At 36.9% G+C, this 24,109-nt stretch overlaps 1 protein-coding gene across 1 annotated transcript in view; it reads left to right on the top strand.

The window, feature by feature from the left end:
• The first annotated feature begins 2,668 nt into the window (after positions 1 to 2,668).
• Positions 2,669 to 24,109, top strand: part of DPB2 (DNA polymerase epsilon subunit B2) — a 35,844-nt gene continuing 14,403 nt past the window's right edge. The window contains exons 1-5 of the mRNA XM_089796686.1: positions 2,669 to 3,141; positions 3,768 to 3,954; positions 12,695 to 12,848; positions 13,409 to 13,540; positions 14,002 to 14,079. Of these exons, the coding sequence (XP_089652812.1) occupies positions 2,979 to 3,141; positions 3,768 to 3,954; positions 12,695 to 12,848; positions 13,409 to 13,540; positions 14,002 to 14,079 (714 nt within the window). The 5' untranslated portion in view covers positions 2,669 to 2,978. The remainder of the gene's footprint in view (positions 3,142 to 3,767; positions 3,955 to 12,694; positions 12,849 to 13,408; positions 13,541 to 14,001; positions 14,080 to 24,109) is intronic.

Genomic DNA, 24,109 nt, shown 5'->3' with positions numbered 1-24,109 from the left:
TAAGGGTCATTGTGATCTAAACCACACTTTTTATAAATTTTAGATACTTGTGGAGCAAAGTAACAAGCTGCAATCCTGAGAAGAGTGTTATTTTCCACGATTTTGAGCCATATAAATTGTTTATTAGAATCATTCTTTTCCAGCTGAATGACACGACCTTCTTTTTCTTTTACTAGAACCATTATACCTCCATAACCTTTACCATTTCCCGCTGCCTCATTCCACACTGCCATCTTCCAGTAGCCTTCAAACAATGGGGTCTTACATCCCTCATGCTCATGTGTCTCTATGAGACAAATAATGTCTTTGCCTTCCGCAATAGGCCCTAACCCAGGCCCACGTCTCCACGGATAACCTCTGCAATTCCAACAAACTAAACTTAAGGACACCTGGGTTAAGCTTGATTGCTATTTATTTTGATGCGAAAGACTCAAAGTTGAGTTATTATCGCTAGGTGTGATTATGGATCTTGTTGTATCGCTGCCTGTTAAGGTGTTTGTTGTTGCACCTTTGTTGCCTTCTTGCTGCCCTTCATTGTAGCGGTGGCCAAAATGAGCAATAATTGCTTTTCCCTTGAACATCCAAGCTCTTTTGCCTTCATTTCTAGCTGTTCTGATTTTTTCCATTTCCATCCTTCTTTCTACTTGCTGTCTCATAGTTAAATCCTCCTCTAAAACGAAGCGAGAACCCCACAAGAGCTGTTTTTTGTTAAGTAGATTTTGTTTGTCGCTAATGCTGAGCATGACTACCTTGATTGGCCTATTTCTCTCAGCGTGTGGTTTGCCAACCCTCCAAGCTTGGCAGATTTGTCCTTGCCACAACAGCACATCTTGTAGGAAATCCCTCATTAGGTCAAGGGTATGTTCGCCTTCCCCATAGTCTTTTATCCCCTTGATAATTATATTGGATGCCCTAAGCTGCCTTTCCTTGACCTCTTTGTCTTGCGTGTTCACACGAATCTTTGCCTCTTCTCTTGCCATATCAGGGTGTTTGCTGTTTTTGTCCCAAGTTTTGGTGACTTCTGCAAAACTCCTTCTCTTCTCTTCACCATCTGCCTTTCTTGGCAAACTAGTGTGAAGAATCGTTTTCTCCTTATTATGAGATGACTCGGTATTTGCTGTGACCTTGTTTGTTTCCAATGTCACATTCAGGTTTTTCCATTCATCCTTCATATTCTGCCATTCAAGCTTCCCGGCTAAAAGTGTTTCTTGCAGCGTTGAGATTTGAGCTTTTAAAGTGTTGTTATCATCTGCAAGAGTTTTATTTGTTGCAATTAGCACCTGTATATTGCGGTAACTTTCTTGCTCCTTAGCCTCTAGGAGCTCCAACCTCCTCTTGGCCCTCAAAAGTTCTTGCACGTATAGATCTGGGCACCAAGCGAGAGGTGTGGAGGTAGGGCTGTAACTGACAGACTCATCGAAGTTATTACTACCATACAGATGACTGTCACCACTTAAGTGTGGAGGAGGGCACATTTTGACTTGTTTATGTAATCTCTGCCCGTGTTTCTGCTTGTCATGTGACCCTTTCATACGAGCAAGTCTACGTTTTAAAATGCCCTTGAACTGTTTAACATTGACCCAGATATATTTTCCTGTCTTGCCAAGTGATGCCATTTTGACTTGCCCTAAATGGTTAGTTTCAAAGTGTACCATAATTTCTTGACCGTTTTTTACCAATGAGATGGTTTGTTTTTCCATGGTTTGCATATCCACCGTTTGTTTTCTCATTTGTGTATCCTCAATTTGTTTTTCCATTGATCAAAAGAAAGAAGGGCGAAACAAAAGCTAACAAGAGCAAATATATAAAACAAAACCAAAAAGTGCACCTTGAAACCCCTGGCTTAAGGCCTGCCACTATCTTGCTGTGGGCTGGGCCCCAGTCTTCGTTTTACCATTGGAAACGGGCCTACCTAGGATCTGAACCCTGTCTGGTATTGTGTCTGCTGCCCTGGTCCCACTGTTTCTTACAGAAGCGCCCACGCTGTTTCTTGTTATTTCCTTGTGTCTGCTGCCCTGGTCCCACTATTATGAGATCTTTCAGTCAAACCCCCAACAAAACTTGGTACACACTATTGTACTCCTCTCCGAGATTCGAAACCGCGACCTCCTAGGTAAATTATGAGTTGTTCCTCTGGTTTCCTTCCCGTCAAGTGACGGGAGATTGGCGTGAACGACCCATGACCACGGAACTTAGGGCTTCTGCTCTACTTGTGCCTGTATTAAAAACCGTCAGTTCAAGTGTTCTCGTCGAAACAGCGGCATTGAGGAAATCCTTTGCACGTTAAAACGTTCCTCTAGAATCTTATTTCAAGAAGATTCACAAAGAGCCTACCAGGGATCAAGTTTTGTTGAGTGCAAGGCTTTGACATCATAAGGGATGAGGCTGGGATTGTGCCCTGGGTGATTTTAACAGCGTGGATGTCCCTCAATCCTTGGCTCTAAGCCAAAGAGGTTTTAGGCACAAGTAGACCCATATTGGGTTCCTAAAAAATCTATGTAGTGACTTTCGCTGGTTGATAGCTTGCAAGCTTTGTGCTTCGCTGGGTTGCCTCGCAAATCTCTACCCTCCATAAAAAAACAAAAAATATTCCAAACAAAAAAAGAGAAAAAGAGGAAGCTACTCCAACCCCTTCCATAAAACCCCGGCCTAGCCTCAAAAAAGCAGTGGAATGATATGAGATAATATTAAAAACAGCGATCTAAAATACCGATGGATACGGTTTCGCAGTCGAACGATTACAAATATGGACCGTTGATCTGCAAAGTGAGGCGATGGATGAAATGCCCACGGCGTAATTTTTTTTAAGGAAGCGCCCTTCATAGGACCATAGTCCGACTACCGACGATCTGTATAAAAAAGGTCTTCAACTTTCCCGCCACTTTCTTTTCATCATGGTAAAATATCGAAGGAAGCCTGACATCTGAGAGGAGGCAACCAGTTGAAGAAAGCCCAGCGAGGGATAAAGAAAACGGGAAATGGGGTCTCAAACACTGAAAAATGTCCAGAAAAAGTTCAAGCTGAGAGGGTTGGCTCTCACAGTAGAAGCTCTCAGGGCCGTGGTGAACTTCATTAATGAATTCACTGATGCAGAAGATGAAGCTCTCGAGCTTGTTATGGACGAAATCGACAGAGTTTCTTGTATGCATTTCTCTTCTTACTCCGCATTTTGTTTAATTTAAAAAAAAAAAAAATTAGATTTTTGGACTTTTTCATTGAATATGATCAGCAACATAATTTTTCTTAGATTCTTCAAAGAACTGTGTGCGATCTCATATGTACGTACTATCAAAAAACATGACAAAATACACATCAGCAAGTAACACTGCCTGGAGTCTAAGGGATTGTGCTGTCATAGCAAAATGGAGCCTCTGTATACAGATTGATGTAATCTTGGCGTTCGACTAGAAAGGCTCGTTTACTTTCTACAAAATTTATACCCGATTATGTCAACTGCGGAGCTTCAATTTGGAGTCCCATTGAGAATGCACACTTACTTTTAACTCAATTTAACATTTAATCGTGACTTACGGGGTTTGACTTGAGGCTCCATTAGGAGTTTGCATTTACTTTTTAACACAACACTTTATCTCACCTCTTGAGGTTTAACTTAGGCCTTCACTGTGAATAATCACTGCTTTACCACTAGAGTTCGTCAATTCAAAAATTCCCTTACATTGCTAATTATTGGTAGTAAGTTGTTATTATTTATAGGGAGGAAAGTGTCATTTTGTTTATAGGATTTTAAATTTTTGTTTTTCTTTCAGTGCAAGCACCTGTTTTGGACAAGAAATGCGTGGAGGGAATCATCAATTTACTCGCTGGGACCAATGCAGAAAATGATTATACCGCAGGCGCATCCATAACTGCCTACAATCAGTGTGGCCTCCGTATCATTGATGTTTTCCTCGTCTCCAAGTTTTGCTATGATCCCATTCGAAAAATGTTTTACGAGTAAGAGTATCTTTCATTACTTGGATACAACACCTTTTGCCAAGCATTCCATGACCTTTACAAATCTATTATTTATGTTTATTCCCTTTCTTTTGCTGTTATTGCTGCATAAGGTATGCTTTGAGCTGGATGTGTAAACATGGATGCTTTAATGTTTCCCACAACAGTTGCATCACAATCTCACCGAGCCTGCATCACCTTTCTTTTCCTCTTCTAAGTTTTTCTAAATTCACGGTAATTGATTATATTAATATTTGTACCTTTTTAAAAAATCTAGGAGGGTTTGTTTAATGCTTGAAACGTAGATTGCCCTGGAATGTATAATGTTACAGGGTGACTCGTTACGGAAGATTTTAAAGGCACACTATTAAGACTGTCCTTGATTAACATTACATAACAACCCTTGGACTGTTTATGTTCACCTCTTGAATCAGAAGTTGGAGCCTAATTGGTTGCTTCCATAAATCTTGGGTGAGCTTGTTGCCTGCTTTGCCTCTTATGGTCGTGTGCTTGTTGTCACGAAGGATTGCACCCAAGCCGAGTGTGAGAGTCAGCTATTCTGTGAAACATGGGATCATCCACGGACCTGTGGGTTTCCTGTAGCAAGGATGAACTTTGAAAAGGGTCGGTTGCCTAGATGGATCACTTAAAACTAACTCTTTCACAGGGAAAAGAGATAGAAGGAATACCTTGAAACTGTTACTACTAACCTTAGAAGGTGATACACAAAATATATGAGAAGCCTAATTAACTGCTCTGACTCACTATCAGCTGAAAAAAGGTCTAATTCTGCTCACAACTCAATTCAAAACACACACACTTACCCTAAACCACATACCCAAATGCAAAAAAAGAATTGAGTGTACCTGATTCTCCTATGTACCTGTACTGGCAACTCAGCTGCAAATATTTGAATAACTTTGGGAGTAAAAATGCATCACAACAGCATTCAGCCTATAGGCTTGGTGTCAATGGATGGAATTAAGGCAAACAGTCTTCACTTAATGTTGTTGAGTTTGTTGTCAGGTCAACTTTTGAAAATCAGATTGGTTTAAGTGCTAACCAGAGGCGAATATGTTTCAAAATTCTTCAACCCAGTCCCAATTCTTTACTTAGAGTATGCCGCTTTTATTTATACTGCCTAAATTTGCTTTATTATCTTTCTACAAGCAAAATGTATTGACACATTGAAAGAGACCTTGAACATGATTAGAATCTCAATTGTGATATTCCACTATACATGAGGCAAGGGAATGCTAGCTATGATAGTCCACATTGCTCCATTTGTGAGACTGACCAATCAAGTCTCTTAATGCTTTTAGTATGAGTTAGGGAAGCTTAAAATATAGTACTTTGTTACTGACCATCTATTGTACTTTGTTACACCTTACCATGAATTAAACTGTTCTTTTATCACTTTAGTCTATGTTTAGCCACTGCACTGGTTTTACAATCAAGATCCCAATGGGCCTATACAGAAAAAAGGTGGTGACTGCGCGAAACATGTTCTAACATAGAAGATCATTTCAAATTTATATATTCTAGGGCATGGCCCTAAGATCCTTGGCACCTTTTGTGGGAGGGATAGTTGGAAGAAAGGACGTCCAACTAATTAGAATATCTTGGAGTCACTTGTCAAGTGGCAATGTTGAAGGCACACCCCATTGCTAAGACATGTTTATTCTGAAGCAAATAAACCTAACATTTCAAAGTTTATGTTTAAGAAAGGTAAATCCAATTATGTATCCAGTAATAAGACTATTGCAGATTTTCCTCCATGAAATAGGAGCAGAATTTGCTCACTATACCGGATAATTTTTTCATACAGTCATGTCAGGTTACTTCATTGTCTATGCAGGGCCATCTTAGATGATACTCTCCAGTTGAACAAAGCACCAACACCCTAACAGTTTTTGAATATTTAAAAATGTGATATAGTTACACTGGTTGAATATTCTTGACTGAATACATCTTTGTATGCCAAGGTGCAATTTACTTTCAAGAATAATTTATGCAAGGTATTTAATTAAACAGGCAGGATTTATCAAACAAGTCAAGTACAAAAGCATTCAAACTAATTGGCTGGTAACAGTCTGGAAGGTTTTTAATTATGTGAACAAGGCATATGTGCATCCAGAATTGTAATAGTGTAATATATATGTCTGAATAAGGTATAGGAACTATCATGTTTGAACTCGGGAAGCCATATACCAATTCAGCCTATAATTTCTAGTTAGACCACATTTTCAAGTGCTAGAGAGTACAGACCCACTAGGCGTGTTCCTTTAGGAATTTTAGAACTTCAGTCAAGTTATAATATCTAAGTCTGTTGGTCAATTGTTGTGGGCATTAAGTCTCAACAGGGAGAACTTTACCATTTGATCGGACTTAAGCCAATCATTTTTGTGCATTTTAACTGCAATATTGCATCAGAAATAGTCTGCTTCAAAACTCATTTCTGCCAAGTTGGTCAGATTTAAGCCATCCATTTCATGCATTGTAACCACAAAATTGTATTGGAACATCTACTTCAAAACTAATCATGTTTGACAACACCGAGAAAAACTCCATCAGACTAGGATATGATACTTCTCCTGACAAGAGAAGTGCTGCAATTACCAGAAGGGTAGAAGATGCAGCCCAAACAAAAATGCAATTGATGTTTATCTTCTATTAGTGATCCTAGTGAATTTCTGTAGAAATTAAACACTAGAATGCATTGAAGTTTGTCTGACAAGAAAATCAGTCTCAACTGTGATACAAAACAGGGGCTAGCAGTGGCATCTCAAAAGATTGTATAGTTCTAAAGGAGTGTTACCAGAGCTGAATACTGTTACAGTTTGTGAAACAATCTGAGGGGGACTGTATTTTATTGGAAAGCCATTATTTCTGAAAGAATGTTATAATCCAAGTTTCACGAACAGCTGTTAAAACCAGCTTACTAGATTTATCAAAATAGAGTTTTCAGTCCCCTGACCATTATGATGTGAAGTATGATTCTTGTTATTGAACAATGCAATTCAGAGAGATAACTTAAAATATGGTTAGACAAAACTTATTGTTGTCTGAAGTTTCCCAAACTAGATAGACTGTTCCAAGTTCACTCCTTTAATCCTTCATCTATTGACAACAATGACCCGACTTTCACATTGGGCGAGCACTTTGGCAAGAAGATGCTATGTTCTCCTATCACTCTATCAATATCTTTAGTACTCAGCTCTTATTGTGGAAAAAATAACCAAGATGTCAAATATCTTGACTTAAGGTAATGAAATTAGTGCAGTCTTAAATGAGAGAAGAGATACCATCTGCTGTGACCTTTTCAAATCATTGCCCTATTGCGAATGTGGACCCCCTCTTTTTGCTTGTTAGATTGGTAGTTTGTTAGTTTAACCTTAGTTTCAGTAACAATTTTGTAGTTTCAAATGTTGACAAGGTAGGAAGCTTGAGTAAGGTAAAGATGCAAGTCGATTCTTAGTTGTAAGTTAGGATCTAGGACGAAATGAGAAGTTTCGATTGTCAAGTCATGACCCACATAATGAAATCTTTGGTTAGATCCCATGTGAGATTCCTAAGACTACCAAAATTCCGACTTGGATGGAACATTTTTTCCAATTGAACCCAAAGATTCTGATTTGAACGTGGTGAAATTCCTAACAATTGGTTGACATCTGATCCCTTCTTTGTGATCAAATCTTGGGCGACCATGGACATTAGATTGGGTTTTGATCAGACTTCCAATCAAATAAAAAACCCAATTCAACCGAAGGCAATTTGTGCAAATAAGTGATGGCTTTTGATCTAAATATTGATGGAAATTAAGATAACGAAGTGAAAATCTGATTGCTCCAAGGTGAGCTTCCAAGAATTGCTGAAATTTTGGAGTCAGTCTCATCAAGAGCTCAATATAGGTTGGAAATAGAATCTCCTGTGGACAAATTTCCCAAAGCCCAAGCCAAGGGTGAGATCCTTCTTGAATAGTAAATGAAAATCTTAAGACAAGGTTGAAATTGGCGTTGTCCACAAAGTTTTGAAACATGTAGCAAGGAATTTGACTTGATCATCATGTCTCCAACAAATGTTGTAAGAATTCAAGTTAAGAATGGGAAATCTGATTTGCATTTGGAAACAAGTCCAAGAATATGGCAAAAATCTGGACTCATTGTAATACAAAGTTTTTAGTTGACCTTAATAAAGAAACCCCAAACCAAGGCTAGTTTCTGACCACCCTTGGACATGAAGCTTTCCTCCCAAAAACTTGAAATGAAATCTTGAAACAGAAGCTAGGTTTGGTGAGGCATAAGATGAGAATACAAGCAATGGAAGGCAAAATTTTATTTGCCAATGTAAAAATCTAAATGGAAGGAGAGAAATCTGATTTGATTGATGAAGAATATGCACTTGCAATGTCACTTAGACAAAGATCCAACCAGGTTGGAAATCTGATCTCCCTTCGGCTAAATTTTAAAGGCCATTGAAGAAGTTTGACTCACATTGAGTGGGAAATCCAAAGATCAAGCCAAGTCAGCCACGGAGAAAGCCAAGGAGTGTAAACAAACTGAAATCAAGTGGGATTCATGAATCAGGTCAGCCTTCATAACCCCCCCAACGGACATTACTATTTGAGGAGAAGCATATAAAGTAGAGGTTGATTGGTTCATCTTAATTGTTTAATGCAAATAGCAAATAAATTGCATGAGTGTAGAGAAGACTCAAGAGAAGCAAAAATCAGATGAATTGAGTGTCTAAATTCAAGGTGGATTGAGATCAAATTAAGGCATGAAACTTTTCCAAGTGCAAGCTGAGGAGTGTGAATCACACTTTGTGATGACCCAAATTTGTCAAAATATAAATAAGGTTTGAGCTTAAAAGTAGAATGTGCAATGATGAAATTCAATCAAATTGGGTAAGTTGCTGGGAATCTTAAAGTGAAAAATCAGGCAGTAAGTGTGAAAATCAGAAATTGATATTGTGATGATTGATGGGTTGTGTTCAAGATTTCAAGGTTCTTAAAGAGTGAATATGCAAATTAGGTGCAAGTCACAAGTTGATTCCTTTCAAAGTTGCAATAGCTTTACTTCTAATAGAAGTCTTTTCCCTTGTCTTGCAAGGATGCACGGAGAAGGGAATACAAGTGAAAGGGTGATGACAAGCAAAGAGATGGAATGGTCAAGCCTCTCCATAAACATGGTTGATCATAACACCAAGGTTAGTATGGAAGCATCATTTGGATAGTTGCGAGTCCTTCATAAAGAAACGTGAAGGAAGAAGGATATTGCAACTTCAATCATGAAGAGGAAAGGATTATGAGATGCCTTGATCAATGTTGTATATCCAAATCTGTTGGAAACCTCAACCAAGGGTGATGATCAAATTGTAAATACACACATCTCATAGGATAAGAAAGCTAGGATACAAATCAAGTTTAAAGACAAAGTGATTGCATGGAAGATGTTGGTGATCAAACAATACAAGTGACACCATCATGATCAAGCCTAAACAAGGAAAGATGAAGGTCAATGAGTTTGAGTCAACGGTAGGATCAAAGCCTAGATATCATTACGAGTACAATTTCATGAACACTTCAATGAGAAGATTTTCAAAATGAGAAGTAGAGTTGAAACATAGTTTGCAAGTTAAGCATGCTAAGGTGGCACCCATTTCATCTCCACTAATTAAGCTATTCCAAATGGACATGTTGAATGCTTTTGATGTATTCCTACATTGAATTTTCTCATTGGTCCATCCTCAAGAGGATATGCATTTCAAAGCAATGAAATTTTCTTATTAGTCAACATTTAATGCTTGTAGGTGGTAGTTAGGACAAACCCTAATTAGGGTTATTTGAAATAATCTTGACCGTTGATATTTGGATCAATCCAACCATCCATTGTACTTGAGGCCTCTGGATAAGGCTTGCTTAAATCATTTATAAAGGGGAGATTTTAGAGAAATTGTTGCTTAAATGCCACCAAATTAATTACAAATCCATTGCTTTATGGTGACTACTTGCATTATTTGGAGTTTTTCATGGTTTTCTACTTCTCACCTAGATGAGATCTATTTAAGTAGTTGAGTAGAAGATGACATATATCATTGTTGGTGGTTCATGGTGAAACTTGTGTTTATACGTTTTGTCTTTATTACTTGTTGATTACAAGTGATAGTGCAAGCTAGGCTGAACACATTGCAAGTGCTTAACTTCAATTGCTTCATGTTCATCAATTAGCATGTCTTCTTGTTTTGATGTGTATGAGCAATTTGTAAATCATTTGCACACCCTTAGGCACTTCTTTTCCCAAGTTATTTAATTTGGTGAAGCAAGGATTGGTTTAGTTTCATCACATCATCAATAGTCTCTTGCATTGTTAGAGTTTGAGTTAGAAGTAGCTTAGACTCTCAAACTCATATTGTTTTGCACTTTTAAAAATCATTGTTAGGATCAGTTGAAGAGTTCAATTGCCGTATCACTTGTCATAAGAAAGTTGATAGATTCTCCACAAAAGAATAGCATAGGCCCTTGCACGTTCACCAAAAAATCACATCATAAAAATGAGTTGTATCCAGCAAAATGTTGCAAGTACACATTTTAAACATTAGGATCACTTCGCTTGATTGCACAATATTGTTACATTATTTAGCGCTTGAAGTTTCCTTGTTCAAGGGAGGATTGAATGCCTAGGATTCTATCTTGCATGTAGGGTGTTCACAAAACTCACATCAACACCACCCACCAATGTTTTGAGCTTTTTTGAGAAAGTATGGTAGATTATAAATCACACAGTGAATAGCATTGCCAATTGGTCTTAATGGTGCCCATGTTTTATTAATCTTTGACATTGTTGGAGATACCTACTTTCTTGGGATAAGCTAATTTATCAAATCATTGCACAAAGAAGATTCCTTGATAACCTCGATCTCCTTCTTAAATAAATCAGGTTTGGAAGTATCTTAACCACTTATGACTAGAAGGTGATTGCTATGTACTTTCTGAACAACCTATAAATTCAAGTTTCTAGGTTGTATCATGCTTGTGATCTACCATACACCTTCAAGGAAACATCCCCAAACATTCTAAATGAGGAATCTGTGCACAATCGATGCTCAGATGTCAAAATTTCAGGAACTTTGATGAAATTTGTACAATTTCTTAGTGAAAATATGGCAAACATGTGCTTAGCTAAAATTTATGCATAATACTTATAGTTTTGCATTATGCTCACCTTTGAGGACAACCATTTCTCACAGTGGAAGCTTTTGTAATAAGGAGACTCCATTTGATCTTGCAATTAAGACATCTTAAGCAGCTAGGATCTGTAAAATTCCTTAGTCATTGTAGACAGTCTTTGCCAAAATAATATTCTTGCAGATAGATGTGGGTATTTTTAAATAATGTATGATTGTCAAACTCTAAAAGAGCATCCCCCAGGGTGTAGACTGGTTGTTTGCTTGAGCTGTTGAAAGACAAGAATGATTGACGTAGGTTTGAACCTGAGTCAACCTGCCACTTTAGGAGTGGTGCATCATCATGGTTTCGAGCAGCCAAGAGTATAAGAATAATAGTGTAATATTTAATTATAATTGTCCATTAAGTTGTTAACATGAACGATAAGAATATTCTCTCAGTTGCCATCTGCTTTTCTTAGTTGTTGATCTCATTCTCATTGGATAAATTGTTTGTAACTCTTATTTAAGGAGACTTTTGCTACTTCGTTACTATCAAATTCCAAATATCTTGATTATCATTCTCTATCACCAACTCCCTTCAAAACCAAAGCTCCCTTTCCAAGCTTTAATACCATATTACAAAAAGTAATGACAAAGAATGATTATCACGATATTTGATATGCAATATTAACAAAGGAGTGAAAGTCAAATAGGAGTTATAAATGATTTATCTGATAAGGATAGTATTGACAACTAAGAGAAATTAGAGTAGAGTATATTCCTGGAGTCTATCCTAACAACTTTATTGCCTATTATAAATAAATATTAGAATATTATTTCAATACAGATGACTGGTGAAATCGCCTTGATGGATTATGAACCATGTGTACTGAGCTTGGATACTTCCAATATATGAGAACAGAAAATTTCTAAACGAGCCATCTCCAATGGGAATGACTTGATCAAATGCTAGACAATTATTTTTCACATCTCATTTTTGATCCCCGTAATAATAACTGCAAGCTTTGACTATGGATAGCCGAAGTCATGCCGTAAATCTAAACAATTAGAATGAACCAATGAGTAGACTACTTTCTCATAGCATCTTTTAAACGTATATTCCAGACTAATTTATTCTGTGGGAAACCGATAATTCCACACTTTTCTTAAGTAACAGAGCTGTATGAAATTTCTAACGGGAAATAAAATTCACTGTTCAGTGGTTTCATTCTTTTGTGTCCCTCCAAACTCAAGGAAAGCTCTAAGTAATTAGTTTCAACCCTCTTACTCACAAAGTTGAAGGCCAAAATACAGCTTCGAGTGAGTATTTGATGTTGTCTCTATATTTTTCAAGTTACCCAGGCAAACTAAGAAGCATAAAATATTCATGTCTATCTAATCTGAGAAAATTTCTTCTATGCATTTTTCTGGTTGAAAATGAACTGTGATTGACACATTTGAAATTGAATTGAACAAAGGCATTATTCTGGAATAAGTGAAGTTTCATATTCAGAATAGAAGATACAACTTCCATACTATTGACTCCTGATCTAACATGACATAACATTTTCAGGTTCACTGGGAAGCTGCCAATCCATGGTGAAGCTAATAGCAAAGCTGCTCTGTATCGTGAAAGGCTTCAATTGTTGCAACAGAGGCTTGCTCGTGATAGGCATTTTGTCAGGCCTGCATTTGATTCTGACATGTCTAGGTCTGGCAGCTTTGAGGTATGCCATGAGGACAGCCTTTTATGTGCTATCATCATGCATGTTGGTTTACAGAATATATACTATAATCTGATTTTTGCATCTGTGTTTTGTTCTGCATTTTGGACAAAAAAATAAAATGGTTCCAAAGGATGCTAAGCAATTCTTTTTTGTTTTACACAATTATACTGTCAATGCTGCTATTTGACAGATTGTTCCTACATGGGAGCCACCCTAAACCATTTAAACATTCTAAAGCATATGGCAAACTAACAGACACTCTTGAGTCCTCTCTGCCTAATTGGAAAGCCCTGTTGAGAATCTTTTGTTTGATCCTTGACATTAATTTCTAAATGACATTCTTCCAGCTTCTATTCAAGAGGATATCTGTTTATTTTCAAACTACAAAATTGAACCAGATCACGTAGTATCTTTCAATGAGACTGCATGTTTATTGTTGGGCACATTTGTTTTTCTCTCATTATTGCTTTTTTTCTTGGCTGAGAAAACGAGTGCAAGTTTATAGTATCATGTTTTTGCTTGCTCTCTAATTTTGATATGACGTGGATTACTTGATGCAGATGATAACAATTCAATCACTAATAGGGTGTATAGGAAGAAGGTGGATCATGGGGGTGATATCACAATTAGAAGATGGACATTTTTTCTTGGAAGACCTTACTGGAGCTATTCCAATTGACTTGTCAAAAGCAATATCCTTCAAAATAGGTTAAATCTTTGGATGAAGAAAGTTTGAAATTAAAAAATAGAATTTTGAGTAAAGTGTTATTAGATTGTGATGGAGAAGTAAAGAGAGGATTTAAAGTTTAATTATCTAATATTTCCTTAGGATGAATGTTGGATGATTAGAAGTAAAATATTTGCACAAAAAATGCTAGTTCCAGGAGTTCTGAATGATACAAAACCAACCAAGAAGTCAGTTTAAGACGCAAGGTTATGGGAAGTTTCCAAAAGGATTATTTGTATGTTCAAAACTAATTGAGGAAGTTGATAACTTGATACTAAATTAGGAAATCCTCTTGTTCTTAAATATAAAGCTAATGTCATAAATTTATTGAGACCTCTCGGTCAATACTCTCTCATGGCTTTGAAACTTTTCAAATTACAATATTGATACTATTTACGTTTTGTTATTCTCCTTGACACATGGCACAAGATTACAACAGGATACTTTGTGGAAAATACAATAATTGTTGCAGAAGGAGAGCTGCAGCCAAATGGAGTTTTCCAGGTACATAGATGGTTTGTTTTCATGTTCTTACAATTGAACTTTTTATCAGGAATTCAGATTAGCTAATGATGATTAGTTCTCTAGATTCTCTTCAATTTCTGGAACTTTGATCCATCTTTTGTGTAATGGTCTTATCTTAGGGTTCTTTTCAGAAGGCTACCTAGCTAATTTTGTTTGGTTTCTTCTATGTTCTCTTGTTTAGGCGATTAGTTGTCACTGATGGGAAATTCATGTTAAGAAGGGTTCCATTGCCTAAATATATAATTATTGATGTATGGATAAGATTGTTAGGAATTTTTCATTGATTCCAAAGCAAAATTGGCATTGGGACTCATAATGAGTAATCAACTTTGGTCCAAGTAAATATGGCCTCAAGCATAAGTGAAGATAGAACATTTGATAGCCTGCTGTTTAGAGGAAGCATTAACAAAAATATGGCTGAATTATTATAAGAGATAGTGCTGAAATTGAAGTAAATTAAATATTCTTATAAAAGAGCCAAGCCTCACTGCAATACTTTGCTGGCCGAGTCCCATGTCTAGAGCTCAAATTAATTATTCATACATGATTAATATGATGTGATGTCCCTGATTAAATCTGAGTTGGCCGCTTCTAGTTTTTTACTATTTTAATCAAGTGAATAATTTTTTTGTGTCTGGTGAATTTTTTAACGTGATTGGTGATGCTAACATGATATGCCCTCTGGCTCTATGGGGAACAGTTTTGACCTAGAGCAAAGAACCAGTGAGGTCACAAATGTGGGACCTCATCCCCTTATTACAAAGCTGAGGCTCAAAGGAACAATCACATTGTATCAGCAAAGGCACAAGCCTGCGATAACATTGGCCCAGCAAGGGTTTGAACCTGCGTGGGGATAACACCACCACTTAACCAACACACTAAGTGGTGAACCCCATTTAAGTAAATAAATTATTAAATAAATAAATAATAAATAATAAATTTCAATAAATGTAATTATTTAATAACCTTGTCAAGTTGGGTGCTGTAGGTCAATCTGCCTTGTTTGTGATGGTTTTCTCTTAAGGCAGTTATACTTTTCAGGTTGGCATAGGAAGGAACAGGACTGTAATGGAGCTGTTATGGGCAGCTATGCATATCATTTTTTTTCATACAAATACATCTGCTGCTTCTCTGAGACAAAAGTCTTAGAGGGCAATTTTGGGCAGGATGTCACCCCTGTTCAGTTCTTTCTCCTCTGCATTGCATATGCAGAATCAATGCAAGATATGATGGGAATCTACGAGTCTGTGATGCGAACTTCAGAACCGGCACAGATTGCTGAAGATAAAACTGTGCAGGTGAACAACTTCGCTATCCCCTTGTCGCACATGATAGAGTTTTAGAACAGGAGGAATTCTCATGGCCATCATCCTTATTTATTTTGGTATGCTTACGCTTGTAAATGCAAGCTCCAATTTGCTATTGACAGTCATCAGTATCTGGTGTATAGTGTACACTGTAGGGGAAAACAGTAAGTATAGTGTCACAAGTTTCCTCTGTTAAATCCTGAGTTTGATTTTATATATTCTGCTGTTTGTAAACAATATGTTAATCTGAAACTTCGATTAGATAGTTTTCTGCTGCAGATTGAGTCACTGGGAGATTTGCATTATTTTCTACACAGGTATATTTCATATAAAGGCAAGAACCTCATTGGAAAATTAATGATTCCTTTTCAAGAAAGAAGCTATTCAAGCAAGACAGTGATTCTAATAATAGAAAGCAACAATCAATATAAATAAACACCTAACCATCACCATTATGGACAGCAAATGATATAAGGCAATGATTATATTTACAAGAAGAGAAGTCAATATGATAAGTAGAAAATCAGTAGTTAATATTCTCCATGAGTAGTGATTATTACTAAAATGAAGGCAATGTAAAAAGCAGTGCTGACTGATCAATAAATTAAAAGTGCAGCGATTTCGTATTAGTTATGGGTGGTGTTTAATGAGTATCTATTAGAAGTCTAAAGAGGCAGCAATTTGTAAAGGAAAGTTTGCCTCCTCTCTAAATGAAGTCTCTCCTCATAGAGACATGAAGATATAAGAAGAGATTTTTGAAATGTGGAGAAGCGAAAATGTGAGATATTTTAAGAAGATTAAATAGAAGGAAGTACCGTAATGCTATATCATTTCAAATATCGAGCATTTGTTGAACTTAGGCAGAGGCAGGGAATATTTACAGGCAGATCTTGCAAATATAAGAGGCAACATTATGCAGAAATAAAATAAATCCATGCAGATATAGGGTTGTGATGTGTGAATAAGAAGATCTGAGACACATGCACGAGCTAATGTGCATATTAAGATAGTAAAGTTCAAACCATACAAAGGCATATTTACAAAGAGAAGTATATGAAGACTTAAGAAGAAGAGTGAAGGCAAATTTGTGAGAAGATCAAGATCTATTCTTGGGGTAAAGTACAAGAGGAAAGAGTGTATGTTGGGAATTAGTGTTCACATTGGACAATAAAATAATTATTTGTATGGTTTGTTACATTTTGTTCAAGAGGTTAGGATATTAGAGGTAAGAATGTGTTGAGTTGTTAAAACAACTCAAATGTTTGGGTAAGTTGTTATAGGAGTTTCCTATAACATAGGAGACTTAAACTCCTATATAATTGTTATCTATTTGAATGTGAAGAATGAAGCATGCATTATTCTGAATTCAATCATTTGCAGCTTCTGTGATTCTACCTAGAATCTAATATGGTATCAAAGCAGGCTCATTTTCTATGCCTATTATTTTTGTGATTATTTTTTAGAGCAGCAATCAGATCACTGAGCACGGTTTAATGTTGGAAGCTTTCATCTGTTTAAAGCTCAATTGCATTTTTCCAGATTGGAATCCATTTAAGATATTAGTGAGTTGAATGGTTAGAGGCAGAGATATCTATTGCGCTATCCAAGCCCATACTGCTCCCCTCATAGTCTATATATCAATTATTTGATTTGTATATTGTGCTATTTGATGATTATTACCTCTGATTGATTGATCTCGTTCCTCTGCCCATACATATTGGATTGCCACTTGTATTAGTGCTCCACAAGTTCTCTTTCTTTGTGAATTTATATCTGCAGTCAGTGTGAGTGCTCCTCATGCCTTGGTTGTGTCATTTTTGTAGCATTTGTAGTCTCTTCACCCTCTGTCTGGCTCTTTCTCAGCCAGTATTTCACCGTTGTGTTTATGTAAAGAGCTCTATGCTTGAATGAGTTTGGAAATTTGACCTATGCTCATGTTCCTATCTAATTCCAATTTGCTTGAGCGTCTCCAAGGATAGCTGCTAAGTTGGGGACCATGTTTTCTTGGTAAGAGAAATGAAAGCTATAGTACATGTCACATAGTGCTTGTAGAAGTTTTGTTCAGATCTGAGGCCTTTGGGAATGACACACATTGCTGAGCTTATGGCGTGTGTGAGATCAATAAGTGTGATTTGTTGCGGCAATATCATTATGTATTGTGGTCATGATCAGCCTTACTATATTGGAGTGGAGATTGGGCTATCTAGGTTGCCTTTCTTCTACCGAGTCAAGCTCAATTATTTTTAGAATCGGGTCCATCTTAATAAGAGTTTAGTGTCATTGAGTCTACTGAAATCTAAAAAGTATCACAGCTGTCATTGGACTTGTAGTGCATGATTGTTAGTACCCTACACTTCTTGTTAAAGGTTTAAATTATGGGGGAGATATATGTTTTCTCATAGTTGTTGGAATGAGCCTCATAGTTGTTGGAATGAGCCTCAAAGGCCAAATCTGCTAAGTAAGTAGCAAATCAATCAATTGGAGGATGGAGGCACTAGAGGTTGGAGGACACTCAATGACATATTGTGTGTCACTATCGGTGGGGTTGTGAAATTGTTTTTGTGGCAAAATTATTTGTACCAAAATGACTAAAGCCAAAATTGGTTTCTAGGTGGCAGCGACAACCGTCTCCTATATATGATTAGAGTGACAATGATAATTAATGGTGGTTTCATACATGACAATGAGGAGATAGTTCTCAAACTTTGTATTTGTGGTTGGATGTGTATGTCACCAATTACAAGTCTTGGTTGTGTGTGAGTTGATGTGTTTGTCCCCATTGACAAGATGGCATTGTTATATGTGAGTGGATGTGTTTTTCCCCCATTCACAAGATTGATGTATGTGACTGGAAGTGTTTGTCCCCAATCACATTTGTTGGGTAATTCTGATTGGATGTATTTGTCCCTAATCACATTTGTTGGGTAATTATGATTGGATGTGTTTGTCCCAAATTATAATAGTTGTGAGCACAAGTGTATGTCCCTATTCATAGCCTCCACGTTAGATAGATGTGTTTGTCCCTATCTAGGATTGATTTAAGACCTAAGTTATCGGTTCGGGTTTGGTTTGAAGTTCGAAGTTCAAGAACCGGCTCACAAATTCGTCAAAATTTTGGAAAGGTGTTTGGGTTCGTTAGTACAAAAACATATATATATATATATATATATATATATATATATATATATATATATATATATATATATATATATATGAAGCATGAGTTAAAATTAGAATGTAGCATAGGAGCATAAATATATTTAAACAACAAAAACACCATAAACTTGTAATCATAGTGATCATACCATCATATGGTTCAATCAACTTCAACATCAAAGATTCAAAACATTAAAAATATCAAGTTCAAGTATCATTTTTTCACATTCATTGTTCAACTAATGGAATGCAAATCTATTAATATTCTAAGTTCTTCAATCTTCTTCTTCTTCTTCTTCCTCTTCTTCTTCATCTTCTTTGATATAACTTGAGCTAAGGCCAATGGGATCAGCAATAGAAGTAACAATGGTATTGGCATTAAAGTCATCAAAATCATCCACTATAAGCCAAGCAGTGGAAGCATCCGAGTCTGCAATCTCTGCACCTATATACCACTTCTTTGTCTCCCCTTCTTCGTATTCTTTACTCTTGTGCGAAAGAAGGTGCAAGATGTAATTTTACCCAAAAAACATTAAAATATTGCCCGCAAAACAACTTTCTAGCCATCCATCGGGCCTAGTTCGAACTTTTTGACTTGGTCCACCCGGGCTTGAACTCGATCGAACCCACAAGGCAAAAAGAGAACCCTGCCCGAACCAATTTTGAACCGGACCAGAATTGCGGACCAGTTCGAACTTCTTCTAGTCTAGGGGGAGGTACCATGGCAACTTAGTTTAAGACCTTTTATAGTAGGGTGAGTCCTTATCCTTGGAGGAAAGCACTAAGCATAGTGAGGCTAGTTTTGCTATAACCGGACACGAGTAGATGTGTTTGTCCTTACTGTTTATCGTACAGGTACAATAAATCAACGCACAGACAATAGATATGAATAGCAGAACTTCTTATTATTATTCGCATATGCCAAACAATACATTATGCTTGATAAGATCTGATGATTACAATGCTTCCTGAAGGGGGTATAAATACTTTCCGAAGAACCTTCTCGAAGGGGGTATAAATACTTTTCGAAGAACTTTCTCGAAGGGACCCATCGGCTACATACAAGAACCTTCCCGAAGGGACCCATCGGCTACATACAAGAACCTTCCCGAAGGGACCCGTCGGCTACATAACAATAACCTTTCCGAAGGGACCCATCGGCTGATACACAATTTCTACCGACGACACCTACTCTTATTATATTGTGTGTGGTCGTCTAGTGTTGTGATGTATAATCTCTCCATGTTCACAATAAGAGGGGGTGTTGGGAATAAGTGTTCACATTGGACATACAAACTAATTATATATATGGTGTGTTTTATTTTTTTAAAGACGTACATATAATAGAGGTACAGATGTGTTGAGTTGTTAAAACAACTCAATATATTTGGGTAATTTATTATAGGAGTTTCTTGTAATGTAGGAGATGAAACTTCTATATAATATTTATGTAATTGAATTAAAATAATGAAGCATGTATTAATTTGAATTGAATCATTTTCAACTTCTATCATTTTGTCTAAAATCTAATAGTATATGCGTTGCAGATTTATATGAAGAGAATATAAGAGACAAATTTATATGTGAAGGAAACATTGAGAAGAATACCATACACAAATTTGTGTGAAGAAAATATAGATCATTCATTGAAGATATGAGAAATTGAGAATCTTATAGAGGAAATTGTCATTGAAGGCAAAATAGATGGTGAAACTTTGATTTGGAAGTTAGTGCTTCCTATAGGGGAGATTAGTGTCTCTTGCTAAGTTGGTGCTTAGGTGTGGGGGTTGGTGCATATGAATCGAGGGGATATGTGTCTCTTGTGGGTTATTTCCTATGAAGTGTTGATGTGATTTTATTTTAGTATAACATACATAATCAAATATTGAATCATTTGAAATAAAACATTAAACATCCAATCCTCCCTTGAACAAAGTCATCTCTCTTGCTAAGCTTGCAATGAAAGATTGTGACTCTAAGGTTCCTTTTATTTGTAGATACACACTCAAAAAAATGTGATTTGCCAGTAATCACTCAGGGGACTTATGTTGTTCCTCAAGATTCTACTATGCAGTTCTAACAGTATGGCTTCACAATACGCAATAAAATTATTGCTTTTGGTTTTCAATTCTTGACTTCTCAACTTACTTCAACTTTAACTCCTATTTCTACTTTTAAACTAGATCGAGCTTAATCAACAACTTGACTCACCTAGTGCAAGCTACTAAGGTATACTTGAAGACTTTCAAATCAATACCTTCTCAAAGATTTTCAAATCAATAACTTCTCCTTAATCGAATCAAGTTGATGCAAACTAAAGATTCAATACTAATTGAAGTCAAGTATTATCATTCATCAACTTGCCACACAAGGCAATTTTACTCTCTGCAAGAAGCTAGTGGCCCAGATTTGTTAGATTCATGCAAGTGAACATCTACAAATACTTGAAGCAAATTCCATTCTAGTCTTACTTAACAACTTGAAATGAAAGCAACCTTGAAATAAAACTATTCTCAATGAGAATGAAGGTAACCATGCAATAATAGAATCTTAATCACACCAATCACTTTACAAAACATACTAATGACAAGTACAACAAATTTGACATTATTTTTGCAACAACTCTCCAACATCTCCTTTTTCTAATGAGAGGAGCAATTCTCATATAGGGAGCTCAAATACAATGGACAACCAAGATTAAATCAGAATCAATGATCTAGATTGAATCGTACAAAACCTAATTAGGGTTTCTACCTCTATCGGCCAATGAGATACAAGTATACCAAAACAAACCAATACCAAAATTCCATGCAATAATACAACTAACTATAATCAGACACCTAGACAACTAACCATTGAGAAAATAACAGCCACATGGGCTCACATCAAATTACTATCCAAATTGATATTTCCTTTGTCTCTTTCTCTTCTTGCTAATTCGATGAACTTGGACACCATGTTGTTGACTTCATTCATTGGAGGTGTGGTGGTGTATCAAAATTTCCTCTTTGCTATATCCATTTTGCCCTTGGTTTCCACAATGTGCTTTCCCACTTAGTTGCATGCTCTTGCATTAAAGTCATATGTGAAGTCTGCGAGATGATAGGCTATCTAGAACCTCATCCCTAATGATACCATTCTCTCCACTATTGAAGGATCTTGATCTCTTGCTCAAGTTTTCCAAGTTCACTTCTTTATTTAGCCCTTTGAGATTGAATGTAGCTGTGATGGCACCCAAAGTGCTTGTACTTATGTTGTGTACAACAACATCAAGATGGGCAGTTTCATTTATTTTCTTTCCCAAAATTTCTAGCATGTGACCTAGAGCAAAATGCAATGCCTTTATATTATCATTCTCTCTCACTTTAATCACTTGGCTTCTCACTAGTAGTTGGTCAAGAGTTTTTGCCATGGCCTATAACTAAGGTGCAATCTTTTCTTTGATAAGTTGAAACTCATTCCAAAGACTAATGAAAGCATGAAATCTATCTCTCAGTGTCATGAGTGCTTGAAATTGCTCTACCATCCTTGGGAGGAACGCTAATCCTTCCTGTATAACTTTGTTTACCCAAGATCGAGTCTCTTGAAGTGTGATCCTTGCATTCTCTATAATTTCAATATCTCCTCTCTCAAGGGTGAGCAATGATGAGACTAAGGAATCCATCCGTTGTATTGGCATGTGGGCATTCCTGCAGAATGCTAGCTACCTCTAACATTCTTCCTTGTACTTGTCCTTTTCTGCAACCTCATCCTCTAATCCTTCTCTTCATGGCTTTGAGACCTTCTTTAACCTCGTCATACTCTATTTCTTTTGTAGTGGTTCCTAAATCATTCTCCACTATCTTGTAATTTTGGGTTTGCATATCACTTCTTGCTTTGATCACCCTAGGGATAGCAATTTGGACCGCTAATCACCCTCACCATTCTCTTTGCCGGCTGATTATCTTCCTCTTCTAGTTGAATGAGATCTTCAATGTTATCGATTGGTCATGCCTCAACAACGTTTTGCTCATGCTGTAAATTAGCTCGTAACCAATTAGGTGTCACACCCTCTCTCCATTTTGACTCGGTCTCTTTCTTCCTCTGGCTCTCAACTGGAAGAGCTGCAACACTTCTACTAGGGCCTTCAACAGGAGGTGGAAATTGTCCATATTGAGGAGAATCCTAGATATCAACCATCATGTTATTGTTATCACTTGTTGGGGAAAGCCTTCCTTCTAATTAAGGGGTACACAAAGGCGAATAAATCACCTTAGTAGTCACAAAGATTTCAAGATGTTCAACAATGCATTCACCATGAAGATTGTGAGACAACTACAAGGAGCTTCGCAAGCGAGGCTCTTAGAGGAAGCAAAAAGGTTGATCAAAGAGCATGGATCGTGTTACACTCAAAGTGATAACTTCACATACATTCGCTTGCTTGGAAACACAAAATGCTCAAGAAGATTGCCAAGGTATCCAACAAATAGGATGGTCATCATGGAAATGGCCAAACAACTTATTTCCTATGATAAAATTCTAAATAACAAGCACAAGCGAGGAGTCAAATTCCCATTTAATGTTAATGGTGAGGTGTGTACTTCCCTAACAATAGCCGAGTCAAGCAAATACAAAACTAGAGTATTATGGGCTAGGATTCTATTAGACAAGGAAAGCTTTCAATCCCATGGGCAAAGATCAAGACGACATTTGGGAATTGACACATCCACATCCCATACAGACTATTGGGCCAATGCAAGTAATGATTTCAGAGTAAGAAAGAACATTTTCCTAATTGACAATAGATGAGATTAGAAGGTACAAATGGACAAAGATTCCTTATTAGCTTGAGGACGATAGAAGCATAGTTAGAGGCAACTTTAAAACCACCACAAACCACGTGCTAGAATCAATTAATTGAGAGAATGGAATGGAGATTAGCCTGGATTCTTTGACGATCCCAGTTTCTCTTCATACTAAGGAGTGATTGGATAGAAAGATTGTGGAATTGACAAAGAGAAGGTTGTGCTTAACAATGACCAAATAAAAGAAGTTGAAGAGATTGTCGAAGGAGATTCATTGGAACAACCTCAAGCATCTAATGGGCAACAAGGGGAATCGAACAAGAAGAGGAAAAGTAATACAAGTGTTCCGTCAAGTGAAAATACAAAGGAGAAAGGAGTTCAAATTGAGGAGCCATAGGCAAAGAAACAAAAGCAGGAAACTTCTACATCCAAAGAAAGTACCACTTCAAAGCACGGAAGAACTATGTAGTCCAAGGGAAAGGATGTACACTAGATCTCTTCAAAATCAAAGGATAGCACCCATGAGTGTTCTACAGGTTTATTTGCCTTTGTGTACCCCTGAACTAGAAGGAACGCTTTCCTTGCAAGTGTTAACAATAGCATGATGGTTGATATTTAGGATTCTCCTTAAGATGGACAAGTTTGCCAATGATCCAAGGATGCTCTTGCATCAAACACCCCAGGTGAATAGAAGATGTTCCATAAAAGGAATTTATAAACATTTGACAAGGCATCAGAATGTAGATGCCATGAACATTCTTC

The sequence above is a fragment of the Cupressus sempervirens genome, chromosome 8, assembly GCF_028749045.1.
Source record: "Cupressus sempervirens isolate cs-2001-9-10 chromosome 8, ASM2874904v1, whole genome shotgun sequence".
Lineage (NCBI taxonomy): Eukaryota > Viridiplantae > Streptophyta > Pinopsida > Cupressales > Cupressaceae > Cupressus > Cupressus sempervirens.
The sequence above is the reverse complement of the archived record's forward strand: the minus strand, read 5'-3'. Positions and strand labels throughout refer to the sequence as shown.